Source organism: Eubalaena glacialis, chromosome 9 (genome assembly GCF_028564815.1).
Source record: "Eubalaena glacialis isolate mEubGla1 chromosome 9, mEubGla1.1.hap2.+ XY, whole genome shotgun sequence".
NCBI classification, from domain to species: domain Eukaryota; kingdom Metazoa; phylum Chordata; class Mammalia; order Artiodactyla; family Balaenidae; genus Eubalaena; species Eubalaena glacialis.
The window spans coordinates 116,830,158-116,849,817 of record NC_083724.1 but is presented as its reverse complement, the minus strand read 5'-3'; the positions used below and the strand labels follow the sequence as shown (position 1 = coordinate 116,849,817).

The following is a 19,660-nucleotide window of genomic DNA, read 5'->3' as shown; positions in this document are numbered from 1 at the left end:
AGAAACGCCGAGGGGTCAACCTGATGGGTTTCGGGGTCAACGGAAGAGGGGAAGGGGAGCCCTGGCGGGGTGAACCCCCCGGTCCCCCGCCCAGCAGCTGAGGCACAGGAGGGCGGCCATCTTGGCCGGGAGGGTAGGGCTGGGGAGCTGCGGGCGCCGTGCGATTGGGGGGCTCGCCCGGAAGTGACGCCAACTACCCGGAAGCGGAGGGGGTTCCCTGGCCCACTCCCCCCTCGTTCGTTTGCTCCCCCGCTTCCTCCCCGCCCCCCTTCCTCTCCATTCGTTTCCCCCCCCTTTCCCTGCCTTCTCCCCCCCCCAACCCGTCCCTCCCCCCCCAACCTCCGGAGCTGGGAAGAGAGTCAAGATGGCGGCGAAATCCGATGGCGGTGGCGTGGGGGTGGGCTTCGCCCAGCTGCACAACCTGGACGAGGCGGTGGGCAGCGGCGGCGAGGAGGACGGGGAGCCCGGGGGAGGCGGCTGCGGCGGCGGCGGCGACGGCAGCGAGCCCGGCGAGAGCAGCTCGCTGCACATCTGCCACTGCTGCAACACTTCCTCGTGCTACTGGGGCTGCCGCTCCGCCTGCCTGCGCTCCCTCCTGGGCAAGACGCCGCGCCGCAGCGCCGCCGCCGCCGACGGGGGGGACCAGCCGCTGCAGCCGCCCGCGGCCGCCGGCCGCCACCCCCCGACGCCCTCGGCCGAGCGGCCGCAGCCGCCGCAGGTGGAGCGGCCGTGGCTCGACTGCCTGTGGATCGTGCTAGCGCTGCTAGTCTTCTTCGGGGACGTGGGCACCGACCTGTGGCTTGCCCTCGACTACTACCGCAAGGGGGACTACGGCTACTTCGGGCTGACCCTCTTCTTCGTGCTGGTGCCGTCCCTGTTGGTGCAGAGCCTGAGCTTCCGCTGGTTCGTGCAGGACTACACGGGCGGCGGGCTGGGCGCCGTGGAGGGTCTCAGCAGCCGGGGCCCCCCCATGATGGGGGCCGTCTACGGCCGTGGCGCGGGGGTCCCGGCCACGCCGGGGGCGCAGCGCCTCTGCCGCCTCTCCGTGTGGATCTGGCTGTCGGTCATCCACCTGCTGCAGATGGGGCAGGTGTGGAGGTAAGAGCACTGCGGGGGTGGGGGCGGGGGCGGGGGCCTGGCCAGCTGGCCCTGCAGAGGGCCCCGCGGGCGAGGCCGGAGCCCTCCGGAGTGCGCGGAGTGCGCTCCGCCCTCGAGGGGCCCCGCAGGTGGGCCCCTCGGACGGGCCTGGCACGGGGTCTTGAAGGAGGGCTTTGCCACGCACTTCCCCTGGCGTCTCAAAAAGACCATCGTGCGGTCTGGATCCCTGGCCACGCCTTTTGGCCCGGGGAGGCCCAGGTCCCGCTGTTTGTCTTCATCCCTGGTTGGCACTTAGCGGAGACCCTGCCTCATCCTCCCTCCCCTCTGTCTCTGTAGATCTCTATATTCCCGTGGTCCCTTGCCCCTGTATCGCAAGGTAACCAGCCGCTAGCGCTTTTTATCTGCACCTTAGCTCGCCTCCTGGGGGAACCTTCCTTCTTCCAGCCGGTTTGCACTCGGTTTTGTGCCCCGGTGAGACATCTTCCCCTCTTTCCCCGTCTTCTCTCCGCAGTGGCCTGTGTGGGGCTCTGTGCAACCCCCTTGGCTGCCTCTCCTTTCAGCGCTCCTTTATTCCACGCCCCCTCCCCCCTTCCTGCGACCCCCATCCCCTGCAAAGGACTCCAAAGCGCTGCTCTCCTTGAAGGAAAAATGACTTTTTTGCTGGATTAGACGTGCCCTTTTCTTAGTGACAGGTAAAATTGTATAATATGTGATAGGTGTAAGCGTTTGTTTTTAACTCTCACCTCCAGAAAATCACTTAGCCACCTGGACATCTCTTCTGGTGGAACGTTGTTTTTGGTAGCCAGGCCAGTGCGCAGGTGATTTATGTTTACACAAGCCCCAAGCTTAGCCCTGGGGCTCTTTCCCTTCTTGTAAATTTCCCATGTGCCAGGTGAATCCCTCAAAAACCACTTGCAGATTTTTTTTTTTAATAGCCTAACTGGCTAAACTAAGGAAATGATTCCATTAAAACGTTGGTAAGTCTGTGCCCTCCAACTTAAATCAGCTTGAGTGTATTCTGCAAACAGTGAGTTGTGGGTGAGCGTTTGCAAGAAAAAAAATCTTACTGAAGAGAAATTATTTAGAGCCCCTCAGGTACGTTGCTTCTGTGAGAAGACATTTTGCCTACACTGCTCAGGCACCTATTCCTAGTAGGAAATTTTAGGTGCTCAGAATTTCAGTTTACTGGTATGTACTCAGGTTAACTGAAATAAAGTTCAGCGTGTTTTGAATTGTTTGTCTAGGTCTCTGTTCAGAATTTTAAATAAGAACATTTCAGAAAGCATGGGGATGAATTAAGTCGAATCATGAAAGAGCATGCAAGAACTTAGTCCTGCAGAATTTACATGCAAATTCAGGATAGGGGACATGTGAGTGGTTCTTGATTTTCCTGGTCCTCTCAGGGTTGTTTACTGGTGTTCCTAGATTGAACCAAGCAACCTTTTATCCTAGCTCTGTTTGTCTGCAGATAATTTATTTCTTGCTGATAGGTTTATAAGAAGAGAGGGAATAAAATAGACAAAAAGATGATTGATTAACTTTTAGCGATTATGAGCCTAATATGGGGTCAAGGAAAATTTTGATATATGTTTTGAATTTGAAATCTAAATCTAAAAACTCCCCAATCCATACTGAATCAAAGATAGTGTGTTTAACATGGGGGATACCTTTTTTTGGTTTCTTGCAGGTTGGTAAGATGCAAAGATATGAAGGGGAGAGGGACAAAAAGTATGGGGAGAGATTTTGAAATAGTAGTAAAATTTAACAGCATCTAATTAATAAGTAGGCTTGTACCGAAAGTCACCTATCTCTCCATGTTAGACGTCGAGATGTGGGCAATCAAAACCTTGGTGTCAGGTTAAAATTCCTGAGAGAATTGTTTCTAATGTAATCCATCCTAGATATTTATTAGTAGTAAGCTTTTGGGACATACCGAAATTGGAGTTCTGTTTCACAAATTTTTTAGGCATAATAATCCCCCGCCATTGACCTAAACCTTAATTGTATTTGGCAAAGTAGTAGAAGTCCCAGTTATGGACAAACTGAAAAGTACATTTTAAATATGAATTTAGCTTTTATAATTGTTTAAAACAGGGTAGCGTATTATTTTTCCAGATTTTTATTGAACTTTCAGAGTCTGTAGTGGTAAATATAATATATATATATTTTGAAAAGATGCTTGTGATTTTACTATGTCTAAATTTTTTGGTCCTTTTTCAAGATTAGAATATATGTCTAAATATTTTATAAAGTTAAGGTATTAAAAGACATGCTAATTCATCTAAGTTATTTATTCCAACGTACTATACTTCAAAAGAAATATTTACTGAGGGAGGATTTTATTTTTTTCCAGTAAGCTTGTTTTACTTGAGATACTCCAGGAGCAGGGTCTGCTCTTTAACACCTGCTAGGCATGTGGCTTGCATGGAAACCATTCATAAGTAAAAGCTTTGGAGAAAGGTGTTTATTCTTTTCTTGTTTTAATCTCTTGGCAAACTTGTCAGTGGGTATAAACATACATCATCTCAGTTTTTTCTGCAGATCTTTTGGGGTTACAGTTTGTTCCCTTAATCATATTTGCTACTTAAATTTTATTTCATGTGGTCATGTGACGTAAAGGTTAAGGTCTAAGAATTTGATTTGGGCCACATTTCTAAGAAAAGATGTTGGTGAAGTATGTTGTCAAAACTGATGGCGTTAAACCCTGAAGCGTGTCTCTTCATATGCTTTTTTTTTTTAAATGTAAAATTATTTGACTCACGTGAACAAAAGCACAGTGCTTATTTAAGAAAAATTAGTTTCTCTTGACATTAAGGTGGTAAATTTCTATGCATGTTGCCTTTCCTATCAAGATGGAAAATACTTGACATCTCTTTCACCAAATGAGTTCACAGAATGTAAGAAAATAGTTTTGACTGGGCCAGAACTGGAGCATGGAAGAGTAGTTGCCTGTAGGATGATTTGGTTTCATGAACCTTGTTTTGCAGAGCACTACTGTGTGATTAAGGTCTGTTTAATGCATGCTTTACCTTCCCTAATTAATTACTTAACGTGGAACTTACTGTCTACCTTTATGTGCTCTGTTTTTCAGGTGCTTTTCCCAGGGATAGCGGGTCTATGAGTCACCCATACCAGGAATAGGGGTCACACCGGCTTCAATTTAGTACAATGTGTCGTTATTAGAAAGTGAGATCATTTTCTTGGAGGGTTAGAGCTTAGAAACAGGTTTGCATATTGCATTTTTGTGTGTAAGTTTTTTCCTTCAGTGTATCGGCTTTTCTTTGCTTCTCTGCTACTTTTACGGGATGCTTAGTGTGTTGGCAGCTCACTGCAGTCAAGAAGCAAGTTCTTTGACTAAAATTTCATGTAATGTCATGATGTTGCAGCCGAATCATTAATCTCCCTTTTTATGTATTTATTTTTATGGGTATGTTTTAAAGATTTAAAAATTTTAATTAAGATTAAAATCTGAATTTTATTTGCCATTTTTAAAGTGAACGTCAGCTGTTCTTTATCTTGGGAGATGAGGTGGAGGAGAGGGTTGCCTTCAAGTGAGAGGAAGGAAGCGGTGTTTCACCTGCCATAATGGGGTCATCAGTCTGTAAACAATCTAAAGCTTTGTTTTAGCATTTTTTCCATTTCAAGACTTTGATGTAATATAGGGACACAGCTCTCTCTAATCAGCAGCACATGTTGCTGGGCTGGTGAAGATGCTTTTTTAACTTATCTCCCCCCCCACCCTCCCTCAGTGTAGGGATACTTGGAAAATTATGGGGCTTTGTTCTTATTGAATATTTTAGAATAGCGGTTCTTAACTCTGGCTGAGAATAGAACCTACTACAGCTTAAAAAATGCCTGAGCATTGCTGGACCTGCTGAGGAAGAATCCCAGGGTGGGACCCAAGCAGTCTTATTTTTAGAAGCTCCACAGGTGATCAGATGGGCAGCCAGGCTTGAAAAGCACTTTTAGAATTGGGTTTCAGGCTTATTCCATTTAGAGATTGTTATTGGGTTTGTGTTCTTAATAAATAGGATGGAACAGTCGGGAATGGAATGCTTTGGTATTGTGAAGCTTGGTTCCTGGACAACACCATAACAAAACGACTTTACCTTGGAAACATGAGTGTCTAAATACAGTACTTGGGGCTGTCTCAAGTGTATGCACTTAACAGTACTCAGTGTTTTTTTCTTTGAGCCTAAGTATGGATCTTATTCTAAAAGGATTCCTAAATTCAAAGCGTTCTTCAATAAATGCAGCTCACTTCTCTGCCTTTTATGTGATTCAAATAGCACGTTTATGATTGTGTTGCATGTAAAAGGGAAATTAATTTTGAAATGATTCTCTTAAGTAGGCTTGAGGTAAACAACGCGATTACAAGAGGTGTTGGACTAAGTGATCTGTAATGTCCCTCTAGCTCTAAGATGTTGTGATTTAGGAATGGAAATGTTACCTTTCAAATAAGGAAATTCACTCGTGGGGCCAGGATACCAGTCCTAGTCACGATAAAAGATTGTATATGTGTATTTGTGTGTGTGTGTCCGTGTGTGTAGGAGACTTTATATAGTATCGGCTTATTGCTGGATGGGAATCTCTATATTGTAAAAATCTTTTTTTTTTTTCCATTTTGGTCCATATGTTTAATGGAATTCTGGTTCACAAGAAACTCTGGGATTTTTTTGAGGGGAAACTTGAGGAAAATTGATCGGAGAAAAGTAATATGTTTGAGTAGTCAAAACCTTTCAAGATTCAAAAGAAAAATGTTGAGAAAAATGTTCCTCTGTCAAGAAGTGAATGTGCCATAGTGTCAGTAATTAGATCAGTGTGCCACTGGCAGAGGAATTAAGCAAATAGGTGTTGAAGTAGAGTAAAGAGAGAGATTGACAGGTTTGTGGGAATTTAGTAGACAGTAAAGATGGCATTCCTAACCAGTGAAGGAAAAAAAGATTATTTATCAAATGGTATTGAGGCAATTGACTACGCAATTGGGGGAAAAATAGCTCTCTACCTTACATAAACAAAAATTCTAAAAGAATTAAAAGTGTAAACATGAAATATTACATTGTTAAAACACTAGAAGAAAATGTAGGATAATAATTTTATAATCGTGAAAAGGGCAAGATGCTTTGATACCATCAAGGAAAAAAGGGACAAATTTAACAACATAAAGTCTCATCTAGTTAATCCCTTCCTCCTCCCCCTACCTGAAAAATTGTGGAAATACATGATGAGTTGTGAGGGTAGAAGAGTTATATTTAGACAACGAGTTACTTACCTAAAGGAGAGCGAGTATGAAGAAAGCATCTCTGAAGATTATTTCTCATTTTTGAGTGAACAGAAACAGTAAAAACTTGACATCTATGGTGAATTTTCAAGGGAAGGTGATGAAAAAATGGCACACTTTGAGTAAAATTGCAAACAGTGCTGAAGGATAGTATTTCCAGAATGATCTAGAAACGAAACACCAAATTTGTATTGCAGAAGGCTAGCATTCCAGAAACCTAGTAGGCACATGTCAGAAATCATGAACAGTTCATTTCTGCCTTTTAACATCATTCGCTTTGCTTTTACAAACTTTATCCCTAAGGCCAATTAGTTAGCGTTATGTAATGGATAAATTCTGGAGAGTTGGAAAGATTAGGTGGGATACAAAAAGAAATAAACTGTCTCAATTGTTGCTATTTTCATCATGGGTTGGTTTGATTTACAGTGTGCTTTCTGCAAACAAGATTGTGGTTAAAACTTTACTCCTTGTGATACTCTGTTTACCTAGTTTCCAGTCAGAAATTGTGAATTTCAAAGAATTAATTTTTTTAAAATCATGAAAATATAGCCTCATTTAAGAAGTTCACTGACTTTGGTTTTTTGCCGAAAGGCGATCCACTATTTACCACTACTGGAGATACTCAAAAAAACAAAACAAAACAAAGCAAAAACAAAGAAAAACACCACAGGACACAGCAATAGTATAAAGGGAACATTGGAGTTAAGAAATCAGGTTTATCATTCTGCAAGTTCAAAAAAACTCTGGCCTCCATTTCCTCATATTTATCAAATAAGGAGTTAAATTGATTGATCTTTCAGACCCCTCAATTTTAGAAAGTCTATTATGCTATAGGTATTAGCATTCCGAAGTTTTAAACAAGGAATTTCAGACTCTAGTTTGAACAATTAAAATATTAAAAAATGTGGATTTCTCAGGAACTGCTTTGAAGTCCTATCATATATTATTTTGACTTATTAATTTAAAAAATTTTCATTACTTGTAATCACTTTGCTACCTATAGAGGCATTATGTATATATTGTTAGCTAATGTTAAAATTTATAGCAGATAAGACTTCCTGAGAAACTTGTTATCCTGGTTTATTAGCTACTTTTGGGAACTTGCAATTTCAGCTAAAATTACATTAAGGTGTCCTTTTATAATCCTATGTTTAAAGTTTTGTACTGTTAGGTTAAGCTAAAGCAATGCATACATCTAACATATATTTTGGAGGTTTTTCTGAGTCGTTTACCTAGATTAATTTCTAATTGGGGAGGAACCTCAAAATCTCCTACTGCAATTTATCGTTTGATATGTATTCTCTAACTTTGAAAAGTTAATGTTTGTAAAATTTTTTTTTTTTAATGATAGCTTTCTTGTCAGTTGTGAGCTGTTTTAGGAAATGATTCTAAGTGAGCTTTCTTTGTGTTTTGTATTTTATTAGATTAAGGTATAGGTACTTCTTTGGTTTAAGTTGAATTTGGGGAAAAGATGTGATTTGCTTGAAGGATTCAGTGAATATTATTATGATTATGACAAGAACACATTTGTACATAAAATTCAGCTTTAGATTTTTCTTTTCTGTATGTCTAATGTGGGTAAATCTTGGTATATTGCATTACTGTATTTTAATATACTTTAAAACAAATGACAGTATCCTAAGGTATTTTGCATATTGCTAACAAAAAGTGTCTTTACGTGTATATTGCTTTTATTCTGAAATATCAAACAAGTGGTTTTAAAAATAACTTTTGTATGCAATATTTTGGTCTTTTTTCTTTTTAATTGTGAGAAAGCTATTTCTGTTTTATATTGGTCATTAATATACAGAGCATGGATTATATGTCCATCAAATCATTTCTAGGAAGAAATTTGAATATTCAGTTCACAGAAAGGTAAACATACCAGTTTTCTTCACAGCACCCTGGGAAGGGAGGAAGAGTTGATAGTTATTGTTTACCCTGGCCAGATGCTCTCAAAGAATCATAGGTACGTGGAGTAGAAAGTTTCTCTTTCACCATTATGTCCGGTTTTTGATTCTCTCTTAAACATACTGTACACATGAAGAAAGATGGCAAAGGTGAGGAAGACACCAAATTCATGGCTTGGAAAGCCTGGTGATAAAATAGAGCTGGCAGGAAATTAGGAACCCAGGCCTTTCCAGACAGCAGACGCTTTCTGCTTTCTTTCTTTGGCTGTGTTTCTTAGAGTGGTCAGAGAACCTCTTGTATTAGGATAGGCCCGGGGCTTGTTAGAATGCAGATTTGTGGGTCTACTATGGGCTTAAAGAATCAGAACCTCAGGGAGTTGGACCAGGGAATGTGTATTCTTGCTGTCTTTATTATGGAAACTTTTAAGCATACAGGGAGATAGAGGAGTATATTGAACGCCCATTACCAACTACCTGGATTCTGTAATTAACATAGATAGCTTTATGTGTGTTTAACATGTATCATGAGGTTGCACCTCTCCATACTTTGCCTCAAATACTAAATAATTAGACTAATTCTACATAGCTATAATACTATTATCCCATCTTAGAAAATTAATGGTAATCCCATAATTATTCTATAATTCAAGAAAAATCATCTAATAGTTGTTTCATGTTCAGATTTGCTCATTTGTCGCCAACAATGTCTTTTATAGGTTTTCTCCCTCCCAACACGGATTAATCAAAATTGCTTAATCAGCATTGCTTTTATGTTTCTTTAACGCTAGAACAATTCTTAAATTTTTCTTTTCTTCATGATGTTAACTTTTGCAGAGTCTGGGCCACTTCTCTTGTATGTTCCATATTTTGGATTACCTGATTGTTTCCTCCAAGTTTCATCTGCCCTCTGTATTCTGGGTAAACTTGAAGGTGCTTCTAGGGGCTTGATTATATTCAGACTACATACTGTTGTCAAAAGTACTGCTTTCCACTTCATATTTGCATCATATCACATTATAACCTGATTCATCTCACTGTTCGTGATGCTAAGTTTTATCTCTTGGTTAGGGTTCTGACTGCCAGATTCTTCTGTATAAAGGTACATTTTCCCCTTTGCAGTCAGTAAGTAACTTGTGGAGTAAGACTTTTGGCAAGGTGTCAAGGCCTATTTCCTGACAACCTTTTACCTAATAGTTTTAGTGGCCATTGAGAATCCTTGCCTGAATCAATTATGAATTGCTGGTGGGAGGTGGGATTTGTATTTTAAACAAGCTCTCTAGTCGTTCTTAGGTCTCTAAAGTTGGAGAGCCATTGCTGTACTGGAATCAGGACCTGAGAGTTAAAGAAAAAAATTCTGTCCTGAAGAAGTTACTATGAATCTGGTTACTATGGCACTGGTGGGTTTTCAGCTGGTTTTTAGTAGACAGAGTTTAAACTTCATGTTAGTTTTGGAGGAACAAATTTGAAATATGTCTCATGTGTTCTCTGTATGTAACAGCAATAACCTGATATAAGGGCTAATGTAACAGGTTAGAGTGTATGACTCAAAGGAGAGTGGAGGATGCATAGAAATTACTAAGGTGGAAAGGAAACTATATTAGAAATTCTTTTTTTACAAATGTTGTCTCATTTAAATTTTTATAAGTTTTTTTGTGCCCATTTTCACATGAAGAAATGGGTTTAGAGAGGTTAAGTAATCTGATAAGTCACTGGTAACTGGTGGAGGAAAGTTTTGAAGCCAGATCTCACTGACGGCAAAATATATGCAGTTTTCTATATCTCTTGTAAGGATCCGGAGCCTCTTCTCACTAATTACTTTGCTTTACTTTGGGACTTTGCTGTCTTGGCTTATTGAAAGTGGAGGAATGATATTCTTGAACCACTGGGGCCTCTTGATGTACACGCTGAGGTTCTTTGAGACCTCTGATTTCATATTAAACTCTGCAGACAAGATGCACCAATATGTTGATTCTCTGTTTACCTGTTGGAAATACCAAGAGTAGTAGCTCTTTCCTTAAGGTTATAAAGCAGTTGTTTTCAAACTTGACTGTGCTTTGGGGTCACCTGAGGAGTCAGATATTTGGGTTCTACCATAAGAGATTATGATCCAGTAGGTCTGGGATGGGCCTTAGAATCTATTTTAAAAAGCCTGTGTTTTCAGAAAGATCCCCAAGCAGTGCACAGACAGGGATGAGAACCACATTTCTATAGGCTGATTTCTACCAATATTTACAGCGGTAGTTCTCAGGGAGAAGGAGTTTATATTAGAATCACTTGGGAATTTTTTTTTTTTTTTGTGAACTTGAGCACTGGGCGTATCAGATATAGAGGGGTGGAATGAGTAAAGGAAGCTCTGATGATGATTTTAATGGAACACCAGTATTTAAACAGTCTCTGATCGGACCTTACTCTTAGCTGGAATGGTTGGTGAAAGTGTGTATTAATCAAATGGCAGCTATATTTGCCATATACTATGGCATATATGGGTTATACTTAAGGTTTAGAATACTGTAAAGGCATTTTACATTAAAACTGTACGGCATATAATTGAATATTCCTTTTGATTCAGAAGCTTCTTTGGAAGTTTGAAGTACTTCAAGGTCATTATTAACACAAATGATCACTGTTGGTGCTCTAAAAGTGCCAGGTTAGAGGCATTTCATTATGTTGGGAAAATTGATATTCAGTGCAGAGTGAATTTCATGTCTCAGATTTTCAGAAATGTTATATTTGTTAAAATTGGTGCCAAGGATAGGATTCCTAAAAGGAAACTGGTGAATGAAAGGGGAGAAGTGTCCTAATAGGTATTAAATAGGTGTCATTAGAGACAGGAGTGAAGGAAGCAGAGAAGAAAAATGACCTAACTACATTTTTTTTTTTTTTTTTTTTGACCTAACTACATTTTGCTTGATGGATTCATGGGGAGGAATAGCTAGGGGAGGGGTTGGGAAGGGGTTTTACAGTCTTTACTCTTCCCTGCTGTAAGATATTTAGTACAGTGGATCAACAGGGACCCCTAAAATCTACACACACCAAAATAACATCCTTTGAGCTCCATCTAGGAATGTACTGTGGCAGTGGTGAGAAAACCCAGGCTCCTTGTAACTGGGAAGCTCAAGGTCAGAACTTCTAGGAGAGATAACAGCTGGCAGAGAGGGACACAGGATGTATGGGCAGGCACACCGTATACTGGGTTGGATCCTCTGTGATTCTGGATAAAAATGAACAGAACTCCATATCTGTCATTTTGCTTGGTTATAAGGAACGCAGCTTTTGAGTAGTAAACTAAATAGTAGTTATAAATAGCCCTGTTATAATAGTAGTTATAAATAGCCCTGTATGTTTAGGATGCTGCCATTTTGCCTTCTGTAAGGCAGTTTTCATTAAAGCTGACTCTGAAGGAAAAGATATGCATTCCAAGAGAGGAATTATGTATTCAAAATTTAAGCAATCTCAAATGGCTTTGCTTAGACCTAGTGCGTGATGGCACGTTTTGGGGTTGGAAGAAAAGAGAAGCTACATGAAGGAAGGACTTTTTACTCTGTTCACAAATTAAACAAAAGTTATCAAAACGAAGCTGAAGTTAAAAGCAATTACATTGTAAATTTGGAAAAATAGAGAATTACAACATGTTTATAGCATTTGTGGACCGTATTTGTGGTTTCCGCTATTTGATAGGGACCACATAATTTTTCGGTAGTTTTCAAGATGTAGTCTAGGATTAAATGAGATGGTATTTGTCAGGCATGTTACAAGATTTTGAATAGGGCCCTGTGAGATTGGAATGTGTCATTCTGTCTATTTGTTTGGCATCTGCAGTTCACTCTCTCAGTTCGTGGTATAATCTATATCTACCATAATGTGATATTCCTGAAAACCCTCTCATTCTGTAAAATCACACAGTAAAAACAACAGGGCTGTGGGAAAAATCGGATTAAGGCTAGACTACTTAAAGCCATGTGACTTTGTAACCAGAACACTAACAAAAACAATGACAATCCAAATAAAAATATTAGCACCGTAGTATCGGGGACATTTGCACTCAGCTTCATATCCAGATGGTTCAAGGCCTTATTTTATCCTGGGACATGTTTTTCCTTCTTTGATATGTAGATTTTTGTAGGTATTAGCTTCTACTGGAGGCCATTTTCACCAAAATTAAAGCTCTGGTCCAGGGTTTAGCCTTCATGTGTGCCCACAGCATCACTAGGTAGAGGAAAGCATAAGGAATATGGAAGACACTAAACCAGCCACCACTGCTTGTACCAAAGGAAGGTATTTTGGTAAGATTCTCACCGGTTTTCTTATTCTTGTTTTTTCCTAAGTCTTTATTATTTGTGAAAAATCTTGCCCTTGATAGCTTCAAAACATTAACATGCTGGGAAGAATCACTTAAAAAACAAAACTATTTCCCCATTATACTATTGTCATTCTCATTTTGCCAGTCATGTGTGAAACAATCCATGTTACAGGAGCATGCATTGTGGCATAACTGACATGTTTTTGAATCTGTGATGGTGTCAAGATGCAGCTCTTGGAGTTGTCAAGGTTCTATTGTTTTGCGAAGTTCTAGTTTTGGAGATAGTACAGCATTTCGAGGTTAAGTGAAAGTTATTCTTCTCATGCTTTGTTGGCCTTTATATACAATAAAGAAGTGAAGAGGGGCTGTTTCAATCCACTTTTAAATTTCTGCTTCTGTAACATAGTCATTGGAGGGAATGAGCTAATGTCTCAATGCCACATCAGCCCTTGAACTACATACATGGAGCAGGACTGGCTTTAAATTTCGGCTCATTTGAAATGTAGTTATAGTGAGGCTTTAAATTAAAATTCATCTGAGTGTACAGTCAATGGAAAAAAAGCAGCAGTAGCCAGTTGTCAAGGAAAAAGCTGATGGGTGGAACAAACAGACGGCTTTCAGCCATATAAACAATCTGTTTTCATAGGGTTGTTTTGTTTTGTTTTGTTTTAGGATTGGGAAAATGTCCACATTAAGTCGAAGTTAGTTAAATGTGAAAGGCAGCAAATATACAATGTGTATGTTGAGTATTACAGTGTTTTTCTTCACTAACTGTAATAACAAACATTTCAGTGGCTTAACACAAGAGGTGGATTGTCTTCTGTGGGTGGTCCTGGCTGATCATGGCTTTAGCATCCTTTAGGGACTCAGCGCCCTCAGCATTCAGCCAGAGAAAGGAGGGAGAATATGGAGAAAGCATAACTGCTTCTTAAAAGCCCTGGCTTGAAGTGACTCACATCACTGGTGCTATCATCCCACAGGGAGAACAGCCCTGTGACTACGCCCATATAAAGGGAAGCCGGGGAATGTGGTCCTGCCCAGGGAATAGCTTTGTACTACAGAAGAGGGAGCTTGTGTTTTGTTGACTAGAGACTGAGGAAGAAACAGTTCTCTACTTAGATCAGGTATTCTCCAGATTAGATTAAGGGAGGGAGGGTGTGTGTGTGTGTGTGTGTGTGTGTGTGTGTGTGTGTGTGTGTATAATGTAAATTGCTATTGATTGGAGCATAAAAGAGACAATTCCTTTTAAAACTTTGATTTATATTTTAATTTAATATTTTAGGATTTGCTAGCCATGTCAGGTGTCTCATTTTACTTTTTTTTTTTTTAATCTTTATTGGAGTATAATTGCTTTACAGTGTTGTGTTAGTTTCTGTTGTACAGCAAAGTGAATCAGCTTATATGTATACATATATCCCCATATCTCCTCCCTCTTGAGCCTCCTTCCCACCCTCCCTATCCCACCCCTCTAGGTCGTCACAAAGCATCGAGCTGATCTCCCTGTGCTATGCAGCAGCTTCCCACTAGCCATTCATTTTACTCTTAAAAATGTCGAAACTGTTCTTAGCCTGAGTGTCATACAAACACAGGTCAACCCTATTTTAACTGGTCAGGTAAAACAAGTAACTCTATTTAAATTAGCTTTTAAAAGTAACAACTACGTTTAATAATTTTAAGTGTGATCTGTGCTAAATATACTAAATTAAAATATAATGAAATGGTACAACTAGAGTTTTGAATAATTTTTCTTCAGATGAAATTTCATTGAGGTAAAAATGGTCTTCATAGACTAAATAAAAAGTACTGTAGCCTTGTCAGTGTTTCAGGTCTTAAAACAAATAGTTCATCTGGTTTAGGACAGTTTGGAATCTTGATATGTGCTCACAGAGGTTGTAACTTTAACAAAACTGTGTCCCATACTTAGGGAACTTGTTGGCTTCTATTCCCCAAATAACTGCCCCCAAAAATCACTCCTTGTTTTTTGTCTTTTAATTGTACAGGCCACCAAATAAATACGTGTGCAAAATTCATACCTAAATTTGGAGATTTACACTAAAATTTTGTTAGTAAAACTGATTGGATTCTATTTGTTTTGTGTGTTAATAATCACTGGGAATGGATTAAAATTATATAAAAATTCCTTATAAAGGTGTTAAAGCATCTAAATATGATTTAAAGTAAAACTGAAACAAATGTTTTCATCAAAACACGTCGATATGTTTTATAAGTTCTTCTAGAAATCATAAAATATTAAAAAATAGAGACCTGTTAGTCTAGTAGTGAAGGTTTAACGGTCAACTGTTTTAAGATGCTTGTTTTGTTAATTCCAAATATGACTTAGGTTACATTTTCTGGTATTCTTAATTGGCTTTTAAAAAGTAGGTTACTAAAGTATTAAAATAATAAATATACGTATTTATTTAGAGGCTATTTAATAATTAAAGTTTCTCTACATAATATTACCACCAGTTGAGACTGTACCAGGGTCTAAATGAGGATCCTTTTTTTTTTCTTACAAAGCCAAAATCTGTGACCTGTATGGCTAATACATAATTAATATCTTCTCAGACTATTGTGCTTGAGAGATAAAACAGCAAATTATAATTAGAATAAAAATCAGACACTGAAACCTTTAATAGGAGCTGTATGGTATTACAGGTCAAATACACACTACTTGAGATAAAATTTTTTGCCTGGTTGATCTTATTAACATAATTTTAATACTTTTAGTGTGTTTACTTATATTATCTGGTGCTGGCTTAGTCTTTCACTCCCAATATTGCATCTGTTGTATCCAGACAACATTGCCCAGACTGCAAGCAGACGTGACTCCCCAGTGTCATAAGAAGCCACTGGGTGACCCTGTCTGAGCTTGATCAAAATAATTACTGTTACGTCCAGGGGTTCCAGAACGTAATACTGCTGCAGATGTTAAAATGCTTACACTGTGTTTAGAAACTTATTCATAAGCCTTTTCAGTTTTCAATTCATAAGCCCACTTGGGTGGATGCTCTAAAATCTTACTTAGTGACATTGTAGTAATATTAATCAACACAGATTGTAGGACTTCTCAAGACCAAAGAAAAAATGAATTGCTAAACTTCACGATAGTTACTCTTGGTTGACATAGATACAATCTTAAATAATAGTGTTTAAAAAATCCAACAGGGACTTCCCTGGTGGTGCAGTGGTTAAGAATCCACCTGCCAATGCAGGGGACACAGGTTTGATCCCTGGTCTGGGAAGATCCCACATGCCACGGAGCAACTAAGCCCATGTGCCACAACTACTGAGCCTGTACTCTGGAGCCCACGAGCCACAGCTACTGAAGCCTGCGTGCCTAGAGCCCGAGCTCTGCAGCAAGAGAAGCCACCACAATGAGAAGCCCGCACGCCGCAACGAAGAGTAGCCCCCGCTTGCCGCAACAAGAGAAAGCCTGCGCGCAGCAATGAAGACCCAAAACAGCCAAAAAATATAAAATAAGATAAATCACTTATATAAAAAAAAATACAAAAAAAATTCCAACAAATAATACTTCACACTAATTAAGGTGGCTCCTAGCTACATCTGAAACTAGCATGATATTGTAAACCAACTATACGTCAATTTAAAAAAAATGGCTCTTATCAAAAAACCTGAAAATAACAAGTATCGGTGAGGATGTGGAGAAATTGGGACCCTTGTGCACTGTTGCTGGTAATGCAAAATTATGTAGCCATCATGGAAACCGAACGGTGGTTTCTCAAAAAATTGGATATAGAATTACACATGATCCAGCAATTCCACTTCTGGGTGTCTACCCTGAAGAACTGAAAACAGGAGCTTGAAGAGATATTTGTATAACATGTTCATAGCAGCATGATTCATAGTAGCCAAAAGGTGGAAGCAACCCTACTGTCCACAGATGGATGAGTAGATAAAATGTAGCACGTATGTGTAATGGAATATTATTCAGCCTTTATAAAGGATGGATATTCTAACACATGATACAGCATTGGATGAACCTTGGTGACATTATGCTAAGTGACATAAGCTGGTTAAAAAAAAAAAAAAAGGACATACTGTATGATTCTACTTTTATGAGGTAATTAGAGTAGCTACACTCATAGAGTCAGAAAGAATGGTGGTTGCCAGGCCCTGGGGGGAGGGGGAATGGGAAGTTAGGTAGTTTCAGTTTGGTAAGATGAAAAGAGTTCTGTGGATGGATGGTGGTGATGGCTGCACAACAGTGTGAATGGACTTAATGCCTCTGAATTGTACCCTGAAAAATGGTTAAGATATTAAAGTTTATGTCATGTGCATTTTATCAAAATTAAAAAAAAATCAACAAACCCTTCAGATAGTTTCTTCATAGTCCTACTCACTGATTAAACACAGAAAACAAATGAACAAACAAAATCTTTTTCTCTTCCTTGCTCAGTACTGTTGTCAATTTAAAAAGCAGAAGTAATATTAGTCATGTCCCCACAGCCAATCCATTTGGATCAAGGTGTACCTCTTTTTTTTTTTAGTAAATTTATTTATTTTTTATTTTTACTTTTGGCTGCATTGGGTCTTCGTTGCTGCACACGGGCTTTCTCTAGTTGTGTTGAGCGGGGGCTACTCTTTGTTGCGGTGCGTGGGCTTCTCATTGTGGTGGCTTCTCTTGTTGTGGAGCACAGGCTCTAGGTGCGCGGGCTCAGTAGTTGTGGCACACGAGCTCTAGAACGCAGGCTCAGTAGTTGTGGCATGCGGGCTCAGTAGTTGTGGCTCACGGGCTCTAGAGCGCAGGCTCAGTAGTTGTGGTGCACGGGCCCAGCTGCTCCGCGGCATGTGGGATCTTCCCAGGCCAGGGCTCGAACCCGTGTCCCCTGCATTGGCTGGCGAATTCCCAACCACTGCGCCACCAGGGAAGCCCCCAGGCATACCTCTTAACAGTGTTCTAGCCACCCTGTGCAGGTGGGCACCGGCTTCAATTGTGTTACCTAAAAATATTATTTTAAAATTGGTCCCTTCCACTTCTGCAGCACAGTGTGACCGTTGTCCGGTAAAAAGTTAATGCTCGTGTTGGTCTTCACAGTGATACTCATAGTCTCAGATTTGAAAATGAGGACCCAAGTGTTTTTAAATCTGAAATGACTCCAATAAAGGATGGGTAGGTAGTATTTTAAATCAAAAGAGAGCTCTTCCAAGTTCTCTCTCCTACAGCCTGACCTGTGGTGATGAGGCACTGCCTGTAAGGAGGGCCAGAGAAGCCCAGGCCTTCAGAGCATGCCTTTTGGAGGCCAGGTGCTGGGTCTCAAGCCTGCCCCGGACCAGCTGTTAACTGGTTACAGTTATTTAACCACTCTGTCCTTGGGTTTCCTCACAGGTAAAATGGGGCTTATTTTGGATAGAAAGATCAGGAACAGCTTTGTGGAGGAGGGTATTGCTACCTTACAGGGTTGTTTTGAGAATTAAGACTTAATACATGTAAAGTCTGAGAATAAAGCTTTGATACACTTACTTACTAAATGTTAGATATTAACAGCTTTTTCTACCTGGCCCACAGTATTGAAAATTGTACCAGGCATTGATAAGGTTCTACCTGGCCAATTTTTCTTTCTTTATTTAACTGTTATCCAACCCTCTTTCTACACGTAGAAATATGCCTTGCTTAGGTGTTCAAAGTAAATCCTCCAAATAAAAATGTGATATTGTTAAAGCAGTTAGAACTGTGTATCTATTAAATGATTGTAAGTGAAATGATTGTAAGTTCTCATTGTAAGTGAAACCAGGGAGAAAACTATAGTCACTTTGTAATTTATTTACATATTGATAAATGCTTGAATAAAAAGTGGATTGTCCATGTTCAAAAATACATTAAGTAGGCAGTCTTTTGAAACAGTCTTGTCTAAATGTCAAAACATATTATCTAGCACCAAAAAAATCTAAAATGTTTATATGAGCTTTTTTAAGGAAAAAAATGTTATTATGAAATATACATGTATAAACTTTTGATGGATAAAGAGTTTACCACCCTTTAGTTGATAAGGAAAATATTACGTATAAATGGTGTAACTATGCGACAATTCTTTAAAATCCCTTCAGTAAAGAAAGATGTTAACCAGCCATTTTACACCCTTTCCAAACAACATTGACAGATCTTAGTTCTGTGAACCTGTCAGCAGATCAGAGACCTTCAATGGTCCCTGTTTGTTCACAGAATGTACCCCAAACTTGTAAACCCGAAGTGCGAGGTCCATGGTTCCAGAAGACTTTTCTAACCCCATATTTCATTACCTCATTGCTCCACTGTCCCATTTTCATAATGAAACATTCTTACAGCACGAGTTCAGCCAAACTGTTCTCATGCTGTTTATTGTTTGTCTCCGTGCAACCTTGTCTCTGTTGCAACCTTGGAAGCAGCCTTAGCAATCTGGGGAGACGTTTGCTGGTGACCGTTTCTCAGGGTCTGGTTGTTTCAGGCGGTGGTTTTAATCTCTTGCCTGGGAAATGTTACACAAACTGGAAGTATGTAGAGGTTTATTTTAGTCTGTTTTCTATGTGTGGTAGCTAAAGTCCAGGTGGGAATTGGTAGATTAATAATCAGTTACTTGCTTTTCATAAAGGAGGCATCCGTCAGCTTGTGTCCGGCTGTTAACCTTAGATGTGTCTCCTCTAGCTAGATGCCTGTTCTGTGGGTGACTGGACTCCTGTAGGCTCAGGCAGGACCAAAACCAGTCAAAAACTGGAGAATTAAAGAGCAGAGGAAGAGTTCACTTGGTACTTTAGCAACTGTCTGTAAGTGCTTTGTCTCACTCCTATTTACAGCCAAAATTACAGTAAAACTAGAAGTTTTTTGTTTGATCCAAGCTCCTCTCCCATTTCTTAGTTTTTTCTAACCTCTCAGATGTTTGTACTTAAAAACTTGGTATTTTTTAAAGTGATTTCTCCATGGTTGGGATATTTTGTATCCTTTTTTTTCTCAACTTTAATGTGTGTGTATAACAAGTTCCTTTTTGATTGGAATTCAGGTTGTACTCTTCCCTAACTGCCTGATGACCACCTGAAGCCACATAAGTAAGACTATTTAATGAAGTAATCCATTTT

At 39.8% G+C, this 19,660-nt stretch overlaps 1 protein-coding gene across 2 annotated transcripts in view; it reads left to right on the top strand.

Annotated features, from left to right (window-relative positions):
* The first annotated feature begins 364 nt into the window (after window positions 1-364).
* XKR6 (XK related 6) overlaps window positions 365-19,660 on the top strand; it is a 279,753-nt gene continuing 260,457 nt past the window's right edge. The window contains exon 1 of one of the 2 annotated variants that reach the window (XM_061199467.1): window positions 365-1,098. In XM_061199467.1, the coding sequence (XP_061055450.1) occupies window positions 365-1,098 (734 nt within the window). The remainder of the gene's footprint in view (window positions 1,099-19,660) is intronic. The other variant, XR_009702026.1, reaches the window with a different exon arrangement.